At 46.5% G+C, this 19,602-nt stretch overlaps 6 protein-coding genes across 6 annotated transcripts; 2 read left to right on the top strand and 4 right to left on the bottom strand.

The window, feature by feature from the left end:
- Positions 1-1,321: 1,321 nt before the first annotated feature.
- Positions 1,322-2,782, bottom strand: EV420DRAFT_1273801 (isoprenoid synthase domain-containing protein; the record flags this gene model as incomplete). The annotated part of the gene is made up of 9 exons (XM_060467786.1): positions 1,322-1,392; positions 1,447-1,690; positions 1,742-1,759; positions 1,816-1,922; positions 1,978-2,111; positions 2,167-2,214; positions 2,267-2,403; positions 2,453-2,591; positions 2,649-2,782. The coding sequence occupies 9 exons, from the start codon at positions 2,780-2,782 to the stop codon at positions 1,322-1,324; spliced, it is 1,032 nt and encodes a 343-aa protein (XP_060327956.1).
- Positions 2,783-6,840: 4,058 nt separating this feature from the next.
- Positions 6,841-7,564, bottom strand: EV420DRAFT_692782 (uncharacterized protein). The gene has a single exon (XM_060483115.1). It carries the CDS (start codon positions 7,380-7,382, stop codon positions 6,924-6,926), a length of 459 nt encoding a protein of 152 aa, XP_060327955.1. The 5' UTR covers positions 7,383-7,564; the 3' UTR covers positions 6,841-6,923.
- Positions 7,565-10,486: 2,922 nt separating this feature from the next.
- EV420DRAFT_1558947 (uncharacterized protein) lies at positions 10,487-13,801 on the top strand. Its single transcript, XM_060473763.1, has 5 exons — positions 10,487-10,884; positions 10,939-12,145; positions 12,202-12,632; positions 12,682-13,081; positions 13,141-13,801. The coding sequence occupies exons 1-5, from the start codon at positions 10,561-10,563 to the stop codon at positions 13,461-13,463; spliced, it is 2,685 nt and encodes an 894-aa protein (XP_060327954.1). The 5' UTR covers positions 10,487-10,560; the 3' UTR covers positions 13,464-13,801.
- Positions 13,774-14,992, bottom strand: EV420DRAFT_1749930 (uncharacterized protein; the record flags this gene model as incomplete). The annotated part of the gene is made up of 4 exons (XM_060480305.1): positions 13,774-14,713; positions 14,769-14,843; positions 14,897-14,913; positions 14,972-14,992. 4 exons carry the CDS (start codon positions 14,990-14,992, stop codon positions 13,774-13,776), a joined length of 1,053 nt encoding a protein of 350 aa, XP_060327953.1.
- A 1,215-nt stretch (positions 14,993-16,207) lies between these two features.
- EV420DRAFT_1311673 (uncharacterized protein) lies at positions 16,208-17,960 on the bottom strand (the record flags this gene model as incomplete). The annotated part of the gene is made up of 4 exons (XM_060468580.1): positions 16,208-16,492; positions 16,540-16,907; positions 17,001-17,276; positions 17,348-17,960. The coding sequence occupies 4 exons, from the start codon at positions 17,958-17,960 to the stop codon at positions 16,259-16,261; spliced, it is 1,491 nt and encodes a 496-aa protein (XP_060327952.1). The 3' UTR covers positions 16,208-16,258.
- Positions 17,961-18,649: 689 nt separating this feature from the next.
- On the top strand, positions 18,650-19,260 carry EV420DRAFT_1558940 (uncharacterized protein). Its single transcript, XM_060473762.1, has 3 exons — positions 18,650-18,809; positions 18,868-19,057; positions 19,106-19,260. The coding sequence occupies exons 2-3, from the start codon at positions 18,938-18,940 to the stop codon at positions 19,244-19,246; spliced, it is 261 nt and encodes an 86-aa protein (XP_060327951.1). The 5' UTR covers positions 18,650-18,809; positions 18,868-18,937; the 3' UTR covers positions 19,247-19,260.
- The last annotated feature ends 342 nt before the right edge of the window (positions 19,261-19,602 follow it).

The following is a 19,602-nucleotide window of genomic DNA, read 5'->3' as shown; positions in this document are numbered from 1 at the left end:
TCACTGCGATGCATTCTTTCATTGATGCTCTATCTACTCCCTTCGTACCAAAGGCAGATGCTATTCTTGGCGAGGGCTACCTTGGATCTACACTCTCCAGAATCTTGTCGCATACAGTCTGGTTCTCAATGGAATTACCTTGTTCTGCAAGCGTCAATACAGCCATAAGCCTCGTCACTTCTCATTATGTGATGCTGTCCAGACAATGTCAAACCTCATGAACATCCCCCTCAACGATGTACATCCTGAAGCTGAGCGCAATGCGTCGCTTTTATCTGATTTTCAGGATTCTCACAATCTTGACGTTCAGCTGTATGCGAGGTTGTGGAGGATGCCGGCGCTTCGATCCACAAAATCCTTCAGATGAGAAAATGCGACTTTGGGGAAGAGCAACTGCAACTGCCCTTGGGGGCTCCTGCGTGAACACTGAAACGCGCGCGCATAGTATCCTACTCCTGGATCCCCATGAATCTTCAGAGAACTGGGAATCAGGAAGATAAGTTGGTGGTGGATACAATCCCGTCGACAAGACGCAACCGCAGGAACCTTGATGCGGATTCTGTGAGCTGTATTCTGCTCCTGAAATATCATATTACATTCTTATCTTGCCTGAGAGTTCCCAAGCCTGGTCGCTCGCCTATGTCGACCTTCGAATGCCGTCTCGTTTTGACGAGGAGGACCTCACCCTCGAATACTAAGTTCATCATCTTAGTCAGAATCGAGGGCCTGGACACATGAGTAGCAAAGGCAGGTTACTTCTGTGGCAAACGCGGCATGGCGACTAATTACAAGGTAAAATTTTTATACTACGAAAACTCCTCGGAAACGCGTGGACACATAGGCAAATCCATACGAGAACTCTAACGGCGACTGACTGTCAGTGCCATGAGAAACTCTAAAACTGACATACTGCCTCTCGACTCAATGCTGTGAGAGAAACCTAAATTCAGATGACCTGATGCGCTGAAATCTCGTGTTAACAGAACGAGGTCTAGAAGCGTCGAATGTCTACTTTATCGTATTTTTCCATGACCGTAGAACGTAGAGTACAGTGTGTGTAGAAAAGAGAGCAAATTTAGAGTGCTAAAGTGAAAATGAGTGAAGGTGCGACTAAAGACCAGTCCACCTGAAGCGCGTAAATGTACGTAGATGATTTTGTTATACTGTTAGACCTGCGTCCGGTAGACAACATATCTGGCCGTGCCTTAGTTCCACATTTGTACATGCAAAACAAGTTCATAAGCTTCTGGAACCGTATATTTCAAAGATCGGTTTATAGTACAATCACTCAGGTAATATAAAAATCAGCATAGTGCACAAATCAAGCGGAACTCTCGAATAGTTGAATTACGACGGATTCCTTTCCAAGGGGGTTAATACCCCTAAAATATCCTAGAGAACAAGAAGACGTCAGATTTGTCCAAAATGGAAGCCATGTGGACGAACTAGGACTAGAATAATACCATACAATGCACCCTTGAGTGAAGTTCTCCATGGCAGTATGATACCGCGCTAGTACGGCATCGATGTCGGGCCCGAAGGAGGGAAGCTGTTTCTTCAAAGTCAAGTATTCTTTGAGGCGATCAGCAATCATGTTTGTGAGCATATTAATCGCATCTTGGAGGCCTATAGCATTTGCGCACTGCAACACGCAAACCAAGTTCTGATAATCTCCGTCGGCTTGCTCTTTCTACTACCAAGTTAGCATGATCATTAAACCTCGAAAATAAAGGATATTGACATTGAACGAGCATAAGTCCTGACGAGAACTAGGTTAGTTCGATATATTCGGAGTCGGATGACCCAGTTACTCACGTTAGGCCAGGTCAAAATGTCAGTTATGGCTTCCGACATGGCGATGACGATCGGATCATCAAAGACATAGTCAGGAATATTGAGATCCAATGAGTATTCGACCATAGCTGTGATTTAATTCATCTAGTATTTCAAGCCTACCTTCACAAATAGACACGGTACCTTGTACGAGGGCAGCACCGATGGTACAACGTCGCATCAAGATGAACTCCTGAATAGGTGGGATATAGTCGATGTTCCGGTTGCGAGACTGTTTGACTTGAGAGCTACTGAAGTCGATGAAAGCTTGTGCGAATCTTATTATTGTAATTGATCTTAACAAGCATCTTCAGAAGTCAAGGACTGACGAACCTGTGGTATGTTCCCATTCTCCCTGTGTTCCGGATTCTTTTGAGCAAGCTGATAAACTCAATCAGTAAAACGATATGAGAGCAGAACAGAATTATCATACTCCCAAAGCATAGCAGCGTAAGGATAGGTGGGCTGCTCCGCATCGGCATCGTACAGGATCTTCATAGACACGTTGTGACCATTCTGGATATCCTCAGGGCTTCTCTGGAAGTCTCCTTCGTCTGACAGATCGTCATTCTATAGGTTTCGTTAACGTAGTTTGAGTGGTGACACGTAGGAGACAAACGGAGAAGGCCCAAAGGAAGAAGCACAAGCAGGTTTCTAAATGCAACAGATCCGCCTCAGGGAAGCTCAGAGCTGCGAAGACATCAAATCGACCAGAATTGAGAAATGTTTCGGCCTGTTCTCTGTCATAAATATTGTACCTAAAGGATGTCAGGCAACATGTAAGTAACCCGAACTTCGACAAAAGGAATTCGTACTTCTCAAACCAGGCGAGAGCGGACCTGTTTGCGGATTCCCTGTTCTGGTTCTCCTTAAGCTCGAAGGCAGTCCCAGTGATATTGCAAATATTTGGCAATACAAAGGACGACGGGAAGGCAAGGGATTTCAGCATGGTTAGATCCTGGAGGTTGTATGCCTTAGACGTTGCCTTTATGCCTTATAACTCAAGAGCGGTTGAATTCTCCATTTTACCAATGGTATACCTAACCATATGGAAGAAGGAACCGATGTTAGAAATAGAGTTGCATAACTAGCCGCTGCGATAGGGTAGTACAAAGCTGATACATGTTACACGATGTCGCTGGGTCATCCATACTCAAGCATCGGCCTTTCAAGTCAGGTTCGTTATGGATATCAGGTCTTTTCCGGTCTGTAAACGAGTCAACACATGCCTCGGCCTTCTCGGTCTTGACCTCGGTTTACTGGTACTTTCTCTTACTTTCTCTATTCTTCTTGCTGATTTTAGAATCCTACAGAACCTTGTAGAATAATGCTGACTCGAGTCCCTAACAGTGGTATATAGATATTTACCAGTTATTGTAGTAGAATCTTACGCTAATTTTACCCCTCTTCGAACATCCACTTAATTGTGTGAACTAAGCATCCCTGATCGGTTACACCCAGCGCTTGCCAATTAATAATTTCCCGACTACGCCTAGGGCTTGTCGGAAGCCCTGTCAGTTACACCTAGTGTCACCTACTACTAACTAGCGCTTGCTGACGCGCTCGTTAGCACCCGCTCGAAACTTCGGATCCCTGAGATCATCCCTCTTGGTGGTTGGAAATTGATTTTCGGACATCCTACTTGCGACTCGGGTTTGACTTGGGTGGTTATCAACTCGTATATTAGCCCCGATAAATAAAATGATTTAATGCCATAACATGAATTTGGTATCCACCTCAGCAATCAAGCACTTCGATAATCGACTCGGAAAATGGGTAAGAATTTCATTTCAGCCAGCCTAGCTGCCTAACCAAACAACAGCATGAAACAATTGTCATTGGCAGAATGGGGACATACACCATAGCTGCCGGCGGCAGGAGCGTATAGCTTTCGCGCCGACAAGATTGAATTCGTGCAGGGTGTGTTTGTTTTCGGCGCCGTTTTTTGGGGGGTCTTCATTTCATTTTAACGCTACAAGTACACTAACCACAAAGACGCGGCAGAGGTACAGGTCTTCAGGCACTCTCCCGTCCCTCTTGTTTCAGTCCCGCCTCTCGTTCATCTGATTTCCCCTAGTGATTTGTCGCCTGATATGGAGTAGAGTCACGGACTTTTACTGCATTTTTACGCCCTGTGATGGGCTAATTGAGCTGGCTCTACGTTTGGACAAGGACGTATGATGTTTTCGAGCATGTCGTGCATGTGAGTCGTGTTAGGTATGCTCTCGTGGTGCGGTGGGTGTGCGGCGACCATCCGTGCCAGTCTTCTGAGTCGTCTTCTTCCTCCCGCCCGTCTCTTTCCTATCTTATTCCTCTTCCATTTCCAGGGCCAGCCTTTTTTCGGCGCTGTTGGCAACCAGGAAGGTGTGCCGACTCCGTCGGAACGAACGTGCTAGTCGGAGCTTAATCTCAATGCAAGTTTGTGAAACTTCTGCATTTCTACTCCCGGTTTGTCCCTGCCAGTGGATTGGTGACAATCTCTCTGTCGGCTTCGCTCTTCTCTCTTGGCTCATTCTGGTATCCGGACTAGTACCATTGATCCCTGTTCCCATCGAGAGCGGAACAATATTTTCCAGGGACGTCATCATCCAACAACCCATCCGAGGATTTGTTGCCAAGTCTCGCCGATGAGCATGTACAGTGTTCAAGACCGTTCATGCCACGTTGCCACCAGCAATGATCTTAGCTTCTGATTCCTTCTTCGTGACAGTCATATTTAGCTCGTATTTCGACTACGCCTATGATACTGGAAAATGACGACATGTCGCTAAATATGGTCAAAGAACCTTGCCAGCTTGGCTTACGCTGATTCCTTTTGACAAGAAACTCCAGGCAATGTCTGCAGCATGATCAACCTAGTTTTTGCCTGTTCTCAGTGGAACGAGAATCACTCGCTATTCGCGACACATACCTCTGCAAGCGGTTTGATCATGTTTTTAACCAACACTACGTAGGTGTCTGTAGAATAAGATATCCTGAGTGACCCTACGACTGATGATGAGAAGGCAGCAAAAAGTGGAATCACTTTGTCTGAGGATTCGGAGACTTAGTTGGGACCTCTTAGTATCGAAGATGGCCTCATCTTTGTGTTCTCCTTCAAATAAGTCTGGAATTGTCGTCTCTGCACGCCCTAAGACGCGAAAGAGCCTACGAATTATCAGCTTAATTTTTGTCGATTCGTCCAGAAGGTCTCTAGTGTAGGGTTAAGAGACTAGTCGCACCCATATCGATGTACCAACTTACAATTCAAGATTGACCGGATCTCGCGACAGCATCAGTAAGGCTGATCGCGGGATACATACGGACAATGCTTCCGGCATCGATTTTCAGGGATGGCCCAAATATCTTTGTCGAACGTTTAAAGCCTTGTGCTTCCACATCTGTGGAAGCTTGAGAAACCACGATTGCCGAAATTTTTGGGGGGAGGACTGACCCTTCAAGCTTTATGACCCGCGGTTCAATCCTATGTTGGGAGTAAGAATCGATGCAAGTACGTTGACGAATGAACTCACGATATACCTTCCACCATGGCGACCTGATTGTCCGATATTGGAGAGCACGGTCGGCAACACGCGGTCAAAGCGAAGCACTGCACACGTAAGCCTGCCTGCGAAGAGATTCCTTCTTAAGCTTTCACAAGCTACCGTGATCAGCAAAACTTCATGTATATCATGCATCATCGGCAGCGAGACATTCTTTGCTGGAAATTGATCCACTTGACACAGGTTGAATTTGGCAGACGGCGCCCTGCATCCGAGATGATGGGATGAATATGAATGGTTAACACCAATACCGTGAGCGGCACACAAGTACATGGCACCCTTGAATAAATGGTCAATATAAATCAACAATATGACTACGATCATAGCGCACAGACAGCCAAACCTCACCCAAAGGACTCAGTGGGATAGTGCAGTTCAATCTCGAGCATACTTAGCTAGACTAAACTCGTCGTCCTGCGAAGAACGGTTGAATGGATTGGTATAGCAGACCCTGAGCTCTCGTTTATCCACTGTCTTCGTGTGCGTTGTCCTTGCACGAGCTTGGCTATGCTGAGGGTTCTCTATATATGCGTCCACACGACCTTGGAAACCACAGTCACATCTTTTCAGCCTCGCTTAGAAGACATAGGCTGACTATAGACGTACCATTCAAGCATACAGCCAACAGTCACGCATAAAAACTGCTTGCCAGACTCGACCTCTGACGGCATTTCTAAGAAAAGAAGCAGAATGATTTGGTCAATAACTAACCAAATGGAGAGTATATCGCACCAGCATCCGCCATCAAGCATACAAATCAATCTCAGTCTGTCCGAGAAGACAGCATACAACCGTACCTTCGAGAATTTGGACTCGAACATGACTTGTCTTCACGCCAAACCGCTGCGAACGACAGTCGAGAACGTCGTTTGTAAAAGATTACCGATACATGTAGCAAGCCAGTGGAGCCTTGGATAGGGCAAATAGACGCGAGCAACGCGTAGAGTTACGGGCAGGTGGTAGTAAGAGGGAGAGACGTGCCAATTTGGGAGTCACCAATTCCTATATCCGGACCGCCATATCCGGCCGTTCCCTTGAGCTTCGTCGTTGTTGTTCATCTGTATTGTCGTTGTCTGCCTGCCGAGCAGGATATATGCGCCTCCATTCAATGTTACTTCTCGTAATAACTGGCCCCTGTTTTCCTCCACCGAAGCACAGAAGCACAGAGCCGTGTGGTGCTTTTCTCTTGTCGCATCTGCTACCGCAGGATGGAAGGTCAACATAGTAAGACTTTGCGACGAGCAGTGGATGTCCGGATTATCGTGCGTGATTATTTCCTGCTAAACAAGTTTATTCTAACCTACCTTATAGGTGCATTCCTCAGTCATAGTGATTTCGGGCTCTTCTCAACCTTTATTGTCCACAGTATGCAGAATCTCCTGTAGTTACAGTGCAAGCCGGTATGCAGAGTCTCCTGTAACTACAGGACGGTGGCGCTGGAGAGATGCGCTCTGCATACCACTCTGCATACCCAAGACACATACTCTGCATACTCCTAGAAAAAAATTACGTATTCGTATATTGCCCTCATGTCCTTTCACCTTGCCGTCATCGTCGCAAACGATGAGGAGACGTCCTCTCGTCGTCCTCCCGATGCCTGCCTAAAAGGGATTGTCCCGTATTATTATCAAATAAAATGAATATAATTGAAATATAGTACAGCATACAAAATGTAGATAAAATGCGGTACAGGCGGGCGTGGCGGGACGTAAGCGTCGATAGCATCCATGAAGCCTCATGTAGAGGGAAGCAATGATATTGATGGCGCAGTGATCGTTGCGTTATTATGGGGGTGATGTGAGCGGGAAAAGGCGGGTGTCGAGGGAGCCGGTAGACGACGACCATGGCATTGAGGGGGTAAACAGAGCTATGATGCATGTTACCCGGTCGAAATAATGAGGGATGCATGAGTTTGAGGTGGGTGGGTGAGCTGGGCGGCATACGGGAGGCCAATGTTGGACGGGATGCAGCAGGCGGCGGCGGGGGTATCCGTGATCGCGTAGCCATGAATGTGGGTTCGTTCACAACGCCTTTGAGCCCTCATTTACATAATGCCTCAAATAACACGGTCGTCGTCGGCGTCATTCACCGTCAGCATCCCGACCCTGCTCTCGCCCTCCTGCCTGTACCCTCTCACTTTCTCTCCCATCCCTAGCACACCCCTGCTTCCACTCCATCCCTAGCCTGCTATTGGCATGGTCATACCCTATACTCGAGTCCTCCCTACCCCTCACACCTCACTGTCGTCGTCGTCGTCCTGGTCGTCGTGATGGTTAGCTTTGCATCCATATGCCTTCCTGGTGGCAGATGGAGGCGGATCTTGAGTTATCGAGTGATTGAGGCATCATTAATGCATCTGGAAGCCGTGGTGAATGGCGATTGGCCCCGATTTCGATGTGGGGGATGCTAGGTGGGTTGCAACGACAACAGGACAGGACTTAATGGCGGCGGCAAGAATTGGCGTGCGCTGTAGTAAAAGGGCGATGGCGGTAGTGCAATTCTCCATCATTTGGAAGGGGCAAATTATGCTGCCTTGCAGGAGGGCTTACACGCAGGCGAGTGGGACTTGATGCACGATATCCAGGCCATCCAGGGGCCACCAGATGGATCAAAAGTACCTATAAAACCTATATTAGCATTAAAAGTAATGAAATATACCTTTATTTCCATTCAAATGAGCAGTGGGGGGCAGGCAGGCGACTACGCCATGAAAAGGTGAGACGAAAAAAGAAGGCGTACAGCCACTCGATCAGTATCCGGTTTACCGGACCGGAGCGATTGAACGAGCGGAATGGATGCTCGGGATGCATCCTCTGCTCGAATCCTTTACTCCGAAGCCCAGAAATCTGACAGAATATACTATATAAATGCTTTAGTATACATTTGTGTACTTTTTATAGTATATAATCTATCCCAACCTTGATTTATCTGCTATTTATGGTGAATATCATGCATTTTAGGACATTTCAAGGATGCATCATTTGTACACAGGTATGTGCAACCGTTCCAAGGGTAAGAATGATTGAAAATAAAATTTTATGTATTACATTATCCAAAGCAAGTGTCCGATTCATGGCGATCTGCCTTTATGTGTGTTGTAATTGCATTTCTCATTGAAGTGAACTCATAAAAGAACATTACATGCACAATCTCACCTGGTGCAATTTCGTCTGACCGAGGTATATTTCTGCCAGGGCAGATATGCACTGTGACACATATCACTCCAAATAAGTACAGACCATGCATCTCTGGGTAATATACTTCAACTTAAGCATGTACTGTGAGGTATGCCTTTTACACATGTCTCTGGCATACTTCTGAGATCATAATTCATGTCTACATTAGCACACCATTGGCACAGGACGGAAAACATGCAAAGAGAAGATGCATAGAACATTAAAGAAGCTAATAGACATTTTGAAGTATATTTCCAAGCACTGAGAGAATTTTGGGACTGTACAATCTCGACCTATTTGCTTACTGTGAGCGGGTTAGGGTGTTTCGGAAAACTCCGGAAAACGTCGGGATACTTCTTGTCCTTAGTATCCATACATTATATGATATAAACAAGATAGAGCAATCATATACTGCTTCTTTTGTCATATTTTAATTGAATAAGTGTAATATACTGTCTACTATCCCAAAATTCGCCCGCTTTCGCAATTTCCAAACTGTATACCAAATCGGGAATGGTATACTCCCACGGTCTGTGCATCCAAGCCATGTCAATGCGCATTCAGTCAAATATATGGTAAGGGTAGGTGTAGAAGCAGTTTGGAAACAGTACTAGTAAGTATATCAAATAATATTTTCTGAGCCCGCTCTTTTGTGGCCCCCTGGCAATGAGTAGAAGGGTGGAAAATTCAACACCCCGGTTGCCACCCAGTATCAGCCAGTATCAATTAAATATCATGTGAGCGCCAAAAAAATGTCAATAATTAATCGTTGGCGATTATTCCCAGTGTTTTTGGGGCTGTGGGCGGAGGGGCGGAGGGTTGGGGAGGGTATTGTGGCGTAATAAGGACGTGGGAAAATTACAGGACCCTGAGTATGCAGAGCGTTGTGCGCAGCTCTTCCGACTCTGCATACTCCATTCGCCTGTAGTTACAGGAAACTCTGCATAATATGGACGGTATAGCCTCCTCTTCTACTTAGTAGTACAACAGAAAAAGCGGTATGCCTGAACTCTACATATCAAGGAATGGGAAAGCTGGCCCCTTCGAAGACCAGTCGACTCGCAGCTTCCCGTATGGGTCTTGCATGGTACTATATGCCCACCCCGGCTGACCTCCCGTGCTCAAACCATCGCCGTATCCTCGTGAAAGCAGTCTTCGGTTGCGCAAAGTTTCTTTCTCAGTAAGGCGCGTTTTACACAAGGTACTCTAAGTATGTAAAATATTCCTCTTCTGTCTATTTCAACATCACTCATTACAGACACCCCTGGCCGCGCTGCCGTGTCCGATCACAGATTCTCCCTCTGATCTGTCATGGGGATAGCATGTTCTAACCTGAGTAAACAGCGGCTAGCCCTAACTGAGGTGATGCGATGAGGGATCTCGTTTCCAGAGGCATTTGAGAGGCTATTCTTAGCTTCAGTATCAAAATGTTGAGCTGCTCCGTGAAGTAAGGACTCACCGCTTTACCCCAAACACAAATTGCTTAGTCTATGGATAGGCTGACCATGCTCCATTAATTCTTCCGTGATTTGGTTTTCTTCCTGCCTTCACTACTACTGCTCTTCCTGTCAACATCAACAGGAGTATTACCTCCTCGTAATGGGCGGGACGGTGGCGAAGACTTGGGCGGCATGCGTACGCGAGGTTTTCTTCTGCGATAGCCATCTTCAGCAGAGGGCATAGCAGGACGACCCATGTTGCAGCGTTTTGATCAAAAGGACTGGCCAGCACGCCGGTTAAGTATGGTCGTGGAGGCTATTCCCATCACCACACGCTTCACAGCTTACAGGGTAAAAAGTGTTGCCGAGTCTTGGCCGGGTCGGCATGTCCCTTATTGCAATGTCTGTATGACGGCATGTTTTCGCTTCCAACAGTCATCTGTAGGTTAGTTTCTAGGGTTTAATCTATCCTTACCGCCACTGATTTTCTTTCTAGGACGAAGAGGATGACTGGAGCTTGATTGGTCACGATAACTCGCACCCTCTTTCGTAGAAGTGACTTTCGTTGGTATGGACACAGCATCCGAACATAGTAACAGTGCCGGATGTTCGCCGTCGCGGTCCAGTGCCAATGAGAAATGCTCGCAAAGGACAGGTTCTGTGGCTTCGTCCGAGTTAGACTCGGCATTTGAAGATCCCAAAGTCGCTACACGCACCTCCGCAAATGGATCGGAAACAAGAACCTCCAGTTGTTCTTCTCAGGAAAGGGAGACACTGCCTTCAACGCAGGAGGACTTGTCCGCTCATTGGAAGAAGTGCTACAACGCTATATCAGAATTCGATTCCAAGATCGTCTCCACGTGGACGGAAGAAATGAATACCATTCTAATTTTCGTGAGTTATTTGACTGCTCCATATCAATGTTTGTTGCCAATATTTGAATCACAGGCTGGTCTTTATTCTGCTGTCGTCACCGCTTTTCTCATTGAATCATACCAATGGCTTAGTGAAGATCCTGTCGAAGCTCTTTTAACTCGAATATCCTCTCAATTGGACCCATCGAACTCTTCTTCCGTGAACACTCCATTTACCCCCTCGAGGTCTAACGTCATCATCAATCTCGCTTGGTTCTCCAGCCTGATTCTAGCATTGACAGCGGTTCTCATGGCCATACTCGTCAAGCAGTGGCTCGTCCAATACTCTTGGACGAACGGGAGATTTGTGCCTCCTCCTCGCTTGGCTGTAGGTCTGCGGCAGCTGCATTTCAACAGCCTTAATAGTCCACTTATCGAAAATAGCATGTCATATGCTCCCCTTCTTCTCATCATAGCACTGTTCCTGTTTTTTGCCGGGCTCCTTATCCTTCTCTGGACCCTCAATTCCATTATCGCCGGCATAATCACCACTCTGATAGGTTTTACGACCATTTACTTCCTCACCACCACTATCGCGCCCTCCTTTGACCCCAGTTCTATGTGCCGTTCTATACAAGCCTGGAGCTTCTATCGGATTGTATCCATTTTCCGCTTCATCGTTACACGAGGAAAGGCTCGCTTTCTATATACATGGATAGACATATCCCTAGAGTATCTGGAAGGAAAAACCGAGCACCTCGCGCGCGCGCTTTTATGGGTGCACAACCATGCCGTCGCTTGGGACTTTTCTAGCATACAGTCAGTATGGAAATGCGCTAAAACCCTCGGCGACGTAACCGCACCAGAGGTGCTATGCGATATCTACCTGGATGATCCTTCCGAATCGGGGGAGCCCATTCTATCGAAGACTTATACGGATGTCTGGAGGACTTGGATAGGTGACGGAGAGATCGAGGAAACATACAGACTATTGCTATGGACCTTTCCCGACGATTCTTGGGCGACCAGGAGCGCAAAAAATAATGCCAATCATGTCGACGCATTCTGCTCCTTGCATTTCGGAATCGTGTACCAGTTCAGCGATGTGCACGAAATCTTAAACGGCCTGACCAAGCTTGCCGATTTACTATCGTCAACAGATACCAGGCTATTCAGCCTACCTAGAGATGAAGGGAGCTTCCCGACGTCCGTTGCTGAAGGTATCGTTTATACTATCGATTTCGCCATGACCTTGCCTTGGTCCGGAACACCTGTCATTGATGAAAGTACGACCACTCAAGGTAAGCGGTTATACATATACGACACCGGTCAAGCTAATCAGTCATCTTACTTGAAGTATCCCAATTTCTGACCTCATTAGTCGAAGCAGCATGTCAAACGTTGCGAAGAACCACTACCGATGAAAGGGCTTCATTTCGTTCGCTGGCTGCAGCAGCGATAAATACTGCTCACTTCATAGCGGTTCAGCTCAAAGAGCCTGACCTGATGAGCGATAAGCAATTGCTTAGACTATTTGATGCGATGGAAGCATTCATAGTGTCTTCAGACCTTCCGCCCTCTGAAAGCCGGAATATCCTGGAGTTCTGGGCTCCCACTCTACTTCGATACTGCGGCAAGTCCAATTGGGAGATTTGGAACAATCGTCAGCAGATGCACTCGTCTATGAGGGCGCTTATAGCTGCATTTGACGACGTTCCACTGAATACTTATGATTCTGACGATCATTCCGATATCCTCATGCTGTATATGCTGTACGGCAGCTCAGACGTGTGTTCCTTCCCCAAGTGTCCGATTACGAGGCTCACAATATTCGCAGAAACGATGTTTGGTTTATAAGCACGCGGCTCAGCTCGGTATTCCCATCGATAACTTATATACTCCGGGGGGTGCTCAGTGGTGGAAGGAGAGGTTAACATGTTCGGAAATCAGTGCTGTCATACACGCCTTGGTCGACACCCTGCTCGCTCCAACGGCATGGTCATCATCCGGCGGAAACTACTTCGACATTCTATGTGCGCTTCTTTCAGTACATACGACAGATGAGAAGACTCTCGACCAAGTTGAACTTCTCTTGCAAAATCGGGTTAATGAATGCCTTTCCTCAAGCACGTTTCTTAGCAACAGAGATGCTATTCATAAGGATATCTACTCCTGGTCACAATCCTTGATTCAGATTTTGTCGAATCCTGCGGCAGCCGATTTGCGGTTGGCATTGGGTGCGTTCAGCCTTCCTCAGAATTATTTTACGGCTACTGACTGTAGGGTTAACGTTCAGTGCCCAGAGTTCTTCCTAATTTGATACGCTACGCAAAATGGAACTATAGTTCTGATGGGAATATGACGAAGGGGTTCGTATCCTCTTCTGCAGTTGCGTTAGAATTGGGCTGCTATAATCCCATTGCTGAAGTATTTGATGACATGAAGGAGCTCATGACGTTAATGACACAATTCCTTGAGAACGACTATGATGCATGCAGCTTCGAGGGTCGAAATGCACTGCGAGATTGGAAGGATGTTGTGGATCGGTTACCCCAGGATGTTGGCTCTTTTTACGAGATTCCATACACATTACTAGTTCAGAGTATTCGAAATCATTAACGTCGAAACAGATTGGATTTGAAGGAAGTAAATATGTACTAGTTTATAATGAGTCCAGATATGTTTAATAATGCGTGTATAGTGGGTGGAGAGATTCTAAGTAAACGAGGGTGCTGAAAAGGACGATAAACAAAGTCCCATAACGGTCTAACAATAATGAAGGGATAAAAACAAGAGGTAACCCCCTGACGATGATGGTTGAAAATGCTACAGTGATGATGCAAGTCTGAGAAACAATAGATAAAATGCAAGATAAAGAATGATGAGAAACGTAGCGCTGAAGGGAATAGACACCCAATGTTCCTGTAAACTAGGCTTCAAATTCGAAGGTTGATACCCCAAAGTCGGAGGACTGGTACGATGCTGAGTTGAAGTAGTCTGAGAGAACGCTCGGGGAAGGGACTTGGTACGATGCTGGGGATTCGGACTCCAACTCCAGCGAATCAAGGAACGTGGAGAGGGCTGCATCCAGGTCGACGGAGGGTGCGCTGACATTTTGGCAGGTAGAGAAGTCTGTCAATCGTGTCTTGGGCTGAGGCGAAAATGAAACGACGTTCTCAGCATAAGCGCTAGCATTTCCGCGCCACTGCGTAGTCAGAGGGGCTACATGGATGGGCGGCAGGCTTGCAGGGGATATTCCCCCATCCGTAGCGAAATTCGCGGTCATGCTGTTGTCGAATTCCACAGAATCGATCGTTCGCAGAAGCAGCTCAAGCATTGGACTGGGTTCCGGCGAGGATAGTTCTGCAGGTGGCACATTTTCTTGAGGAAAGTTGACGGGAGGAAATGTCGGAATCGAAGGCTGGGCGTTGGAAGGCATAGCTACTGGCGATGTCGTGTGGTCTTCGAGTGGATGGCAAGAACGAAGGGCCGGTAGGAGTTCCTTTGCGTATGGGTGTGGGTTGCTTCGGAGGTTGTACGCATGGGCAAAGGTTTTACTACAGGCATCGACGTCGACAACGCCACATCCTTGGAGATCGACGGTGGCAGTGGAAGGAGGTGTAGCAGTGAGAAACACCTGCGAAACAGATTCGATGTCGTTCTTGGTTTGTGGCTTCACAATTTTGACTCGGGCTCTCGACGAAAGCTTGGAATAGGGAGCGGGTCTTTTCTGTGCCTTCTGGTTTGTTGGCCAAGACTTCGTAACATATTGGTGAAACGCCACGCGATGCTTAAGGAGGGCGGCTGGGTCGGCACTGGCAAAACCACAATCATGTCTATCTTTACAGACGTAGGGTTTCAGATTATAGCTATAAGCCCCAGTCAGGTCGGAGGTGGGAGACATGTAAATGTGAAGAGACGTACTGTCGATTCAGGTGAATCTTCAAGTTCGACGATGATTTCGCTGAAAATTTGCATTTGTGAATGGGGCAGTAAAAACTACAGAACGGTATTAGAATAATCCTCAGAACATCAATGAGCGGATATCTTACACTTTGCCACCAGTTGTCTGACGAGATCCGAGTTGACATCAACGACGGGACAATAACGGGGACCGAGAGACGCACCTTTTGTCTCACGGCAGGCATTTCACTCAAAGTTGATAGAGGGAGAGAGGGGCGATGCTGCCTTTGCTGGAGAGGGAAAAGAGATGCGAGAGGGTTGGGATAGCATTATTCTTCTACCTCGCCTTTTATACGATTCGGACTATGGATGAATTGGTTGCTGGTGTTTTTCCATATAAAGGGCAAAAAGCGTGGCGGGCGAAGACAGTTCTTTGAATGAACAAAGTCAACATACTAATTTGCAGGGCGGCGCAAAACACTGACATATAAGGAGAAGGGTGCTCGTACCAATGTCGAAAATAACCGCTTGGGAAAAACTGGCTATAGCAACGCCTGTTATTTGTCGTTCGAATAGCTCAGAGGCTAGTGGTCAAGGTAGGGGTGCCGCTATAGAAGCCTACACAACTCAGTTCATTAATAGCATCTCAATGACGAACTGGCTCTCGAAGTCCCGGAGTATCATCCTATATACGCAGAAGTGTGAGTTCGAGGTTGCAAGGAAACTCTGTAGTAGAGACAAGGATCTTGCTGCCAGACGACCTAACTGCTGGTCAGTCTCTACTTGGCTTCCTCCTGAACAACACACGGGGCCCCGAATTACACCAAGCGAATTCTAGGTGTCTCATTCTGCGTTACGAGAATTATGTTATTCAGAAGATCCGAAATATTTAAGGATGGGACGGAAGATGTACTTGTCTTTTGCAAGTGTTTTGTAATTGTCATTTTCAGACTCGCCATTGTTGTTTGATCCCGAAGTTTTTTCGCCTCGGAAATTCAAATTGAAACCATGACCCGCCAAGGACCACGTGATTCCCCGAGTCGGCAGAGTCGGCACCAAAGTCAAAGCACTTTTCTTGTCTTGTCGTGGCGAATCTTGACTTCAAACTTGGCTTTGGCCCAAGTTGCCTAAGTACTTAGCACTTAGCTTTGACCTGCCACACATTACGGTTCATGAACTGTTCATGAATGCATAATCATCCGATCTCAAGAATCACAAACATCTGCGAAACAAGGACACACTGAGGACACTACTTCCTGCTTGCCTTTTTGCCTTATTTCATCTTTCAAGTTCTTTCCAGGTCTTTCGGAAAAATGGACTCGACATGCTAGCGTCCTCTCCTGTTGTAGAACCATCCCTCTGGTGCCGATTCCTCTTGAAAATACTTGCCGGATTGAATGGGTACCAAAAAATGCGGGAACTCCGACCTAAGAATACAGCGCTGAGGCTATATAAAAACTAGGACGTATGCATGCAAGTGTATGGGATAGCATGTAGAAATCCTCCCAGAATCAGAAGTACGGTAAAAGAGAAGGAAATTTCGGCCAAAGAAACTGAATGAATCGAGATGGTGGCTTATGCCAGGAGTAATCCAGCCAAATGTGACTACGCATCCATATCTCATAATTCAACCCAATGAATGCATCAAATTTCACAAGCATCTCTGGCGTGGTCGGTGGCTTGGTAGGATCTTTGGCCATCATCTGAAGACAGAGAGGCTTGAATTCGTCCAGACCAGCATACTGCTTTACAAAAACGTTATTTTAGGAAGGAAGACTTAGCATTAAATTACCTCACAAAACTCGAGAAACGTAGCGCTAACGTTATAGACATCCAGGCGAAAGGGATTGTACGGTGCAGGAGCGCCGAGAAATTCCGGCAAAGTTTTGATCTGACACTTTAGCTTGATAGCCCGTGCAGAATCTTTGCCCTCGGGAAAGTGCCTCGTAGTTTCGAAATCGATGATATAGTATTTGACGGGAGCCACAAGGCAACGTGGTCGTGCATGGAGTGTGTGTCGAACTCCGTCAATGCTGGTCTGGTAGGCCATGTGAAAGCCTTTAGGGTAAAGGTTGGTGGCATCCATAAGGAAGTTCAGCGTACACGCATCTCTAGAATGGGAACTCAATACCGTTGTTTTACTTATAGAGCGCCAGTCGACTTATCCGTGAGAGATCATTATGTTCATGCGTGAATCTACACCCTGTTTTGAGTCATAGATAATCCATCCCGAATATGAGGGTACATAGCAACCTACCTCTAAGATTTTTCTAAATGCATCAGCAAACTCCCGTCGACAGTGGAAGTAAGGAGTGTGAAACCAGCGAAGCACAGGCAAGACGACGAACACTCGTTCCGTTTCCTCGCCAGGTATCGGTATCGTTCCTAGAACCGGAACAGTGTGATTGCGTGGATCAGAGCGTAGTTTGGGCAAGGAGAGGTGCATTGTCATGGCTAGCTCTTGTGAGCTTCGGAGAGCAACCTTGACGCCGTCCTCCATACGAATTACATCTAAATGACTGATGTATTCTAGAAATAAGAGCATGTCTCTTCGGAAAGTAATATAAATCTCACCACTGAACAATGCTGGTCCTCAAAACTCGCCCAAGAGTATTTTTCTTTCAAGTTTGTACCGTCTTTCTTTATCCATGAAGGGCGCCGGTCTGAATGGTACCGAGGGAGCAGCATGTAGCCTATGTTTTGCAAGTACGGCTGGTGCTTGACCCAGAAGAGTTCAGGAGGCGAGCGGGGATCTTCAAAGGGAGCGAGGGCAGGTATGCTGATGATAGCTGAAGTTGAAGGGACGAGGCGGAGGCTGCCGAGTGCACGTTTCCGGTGAACTTGAATTTTGCGCCACCGGTAGTGGTAGAGGACATCGTATTTCAACTCTGTAAATTTCTGCGAGTCGGCTATTCTGTTGTATTGCTTGTCAAACGATAGAGAGATAATAGACCAGGTACTTGAAACAGATAACCAGTGCGAGGGATCAGCAAACGTAGTAGTGGGCAGCAAGTAAATGGAGGTTGTTTGTACAGTATTGTGCAAGTAATACCGTAAGCTTCGTATCGGTGGAACGTCGAGTCCCCTGGAGCCATCAGTAGTGCACGAAGAGCCAGTGTTGGAGAACCACAACAAGATCTTTAGCGTCTCGAAATAACGGATGCTGATTGGGCAATCCAGCAGGGAAAAAAAAACCAAAGGAGCATTGAACATGCCAGCGAAGGCTTTAAAATAAGTACGCGCAGTGCGGGGAGAGCGCTTAGTGGGGTTCTCGCTAGGATTTGGCAGGCACCGGGCCGGTTGCTCGAAAGAGGATGGTTTGTAGGTGTTACTTTCGGAGGCGTTTGACTTGCTTCTTCTCTTCCATCATCATCGCCGTTATCTTTCTATGGATGAACACTCTTATTGGTATCTAACTAGTAACCCTGTAGATATCTGTCGTCAATGGCCCGGTCATCAGCAAAATCCCCCAACAATTGCAATCATTACTATTCTTGGAATATCTTATCAGTGCCGATATTCGGCTGACAATCAATATCATAATCGTATCAATTTGTAATTGCATTATAATCCGCTGCAACGCTTGTGGATCTTACAACTGCATACAGCTCGATTGCAACCAAATTGCAACACTCTTACCATGGTATTGTAAATGTGCATCAGCTTATTTCCAGTAATACTTCAAGTTCATCCTTCCTTGTGCCGCATTCATTAGTAGGGACCAAATTGGTTTGATAGTGTTGCAAGAATTACGTTAATGTGAATGATGTTTTACTAGTACATAGGTCTTGGCCAGAATTACAATGAGTGAATCGCTAGTACAAGCAGACAGAAAGCAACTACGGCATGGTATCATCGAATGGCGGCAGGAAAGCGCGGACTGGGCCATGAAATAATCGCAAGTCCTTTCAAACTCCGCCGTTTCAGGTTCCGCGCTCCCGGATCGCGTCATTGCACGTGATGTTGACCTTTTGTTGATGCAAATTCCGACTCCCTTTCTCTCGTTCTTTCCACTACCATCGTTCTTCCTCAGTTCTTCAGGCATCGATACTCCACGAAAAAGTCTTTGATAATTATCCAATCAATCCGAGTCCTTCTGATGGTGTTCTTTCTGTCCTAGGTGCCTCTATTCATCCACTTCTAGCTCATGGCCAGGGAGAACGGTGTTGCGGTTGAATATTTCTTCGAGTATGTGGACCATAGATTTATCTCTTCTATTGTCACTGACTACTCTTCTCTATTTGCCTCAGAACTCGACCACACTGACATCCTCTCTACCCCCAGCTATGGAAGTTGTGCGACAATCCCGTGTGAGTTCCTTGCAGACTTGGCGCTTCAAGATTATTTATATGATCTAGGACTCTTTGGTGCCCTTGCGATATCTGTTTAGGGATGGAGGACATTCCCGCAGTCAGGGTGAGTCAAGACTGCCGGCTACTTTTGATGCAATGATTTATTTTGACGCCGTAGCCACTCGCTCATTAATACCTCTGCCGTGACGATACCATTATCAAGTGCATTGATAAATCTATAGCCGCTGATGCTCGCAAGAACCTGCTGAGGGAGTGTAATGAGTACGTACATTTATATCTGAGTATGCTCATACTGACTGGGTGCTTGATAGGCGGGCTTTCTATCAAAGGAATGGTGCGCCATGAAGGACTGGAGGATCGTATGGCTCGTTTGTGCACCTTTCGGGGAGATTAATACATACTAGATGTCATTTTGTGTACCTTATGCTGCAATAAATTTATCCTTTCGTGCTTTGCATTGTATGCTTTACTAGCTGAATGAATGATATGATCCATTTAATTGCTTGAGTAACAGTCATATCATTCACTTAATTGGCTCTTAC

The sequence above is a fragment of the Desarmillaria tabescens genome, assembly GCF_030435595.1.
Source record: "Desarmillaria tabescens strain CCBAS 213 chromosome Unknown EV420scaffold_31, whole genome shotgun sequence".
NCBI classification, from domain to species: domain Eukaryota; kingdom Fungi; phylum Basidiomycota; class Agaricomycetes; order Agaricales; family Physalacriaceae; genus Desarmillaria; species Desarmillaria tabescens.
Note: the sequence above shows the minus strand (reverse complement) of the source record. Positions and strands in the feature narration are given on the sequence as shown.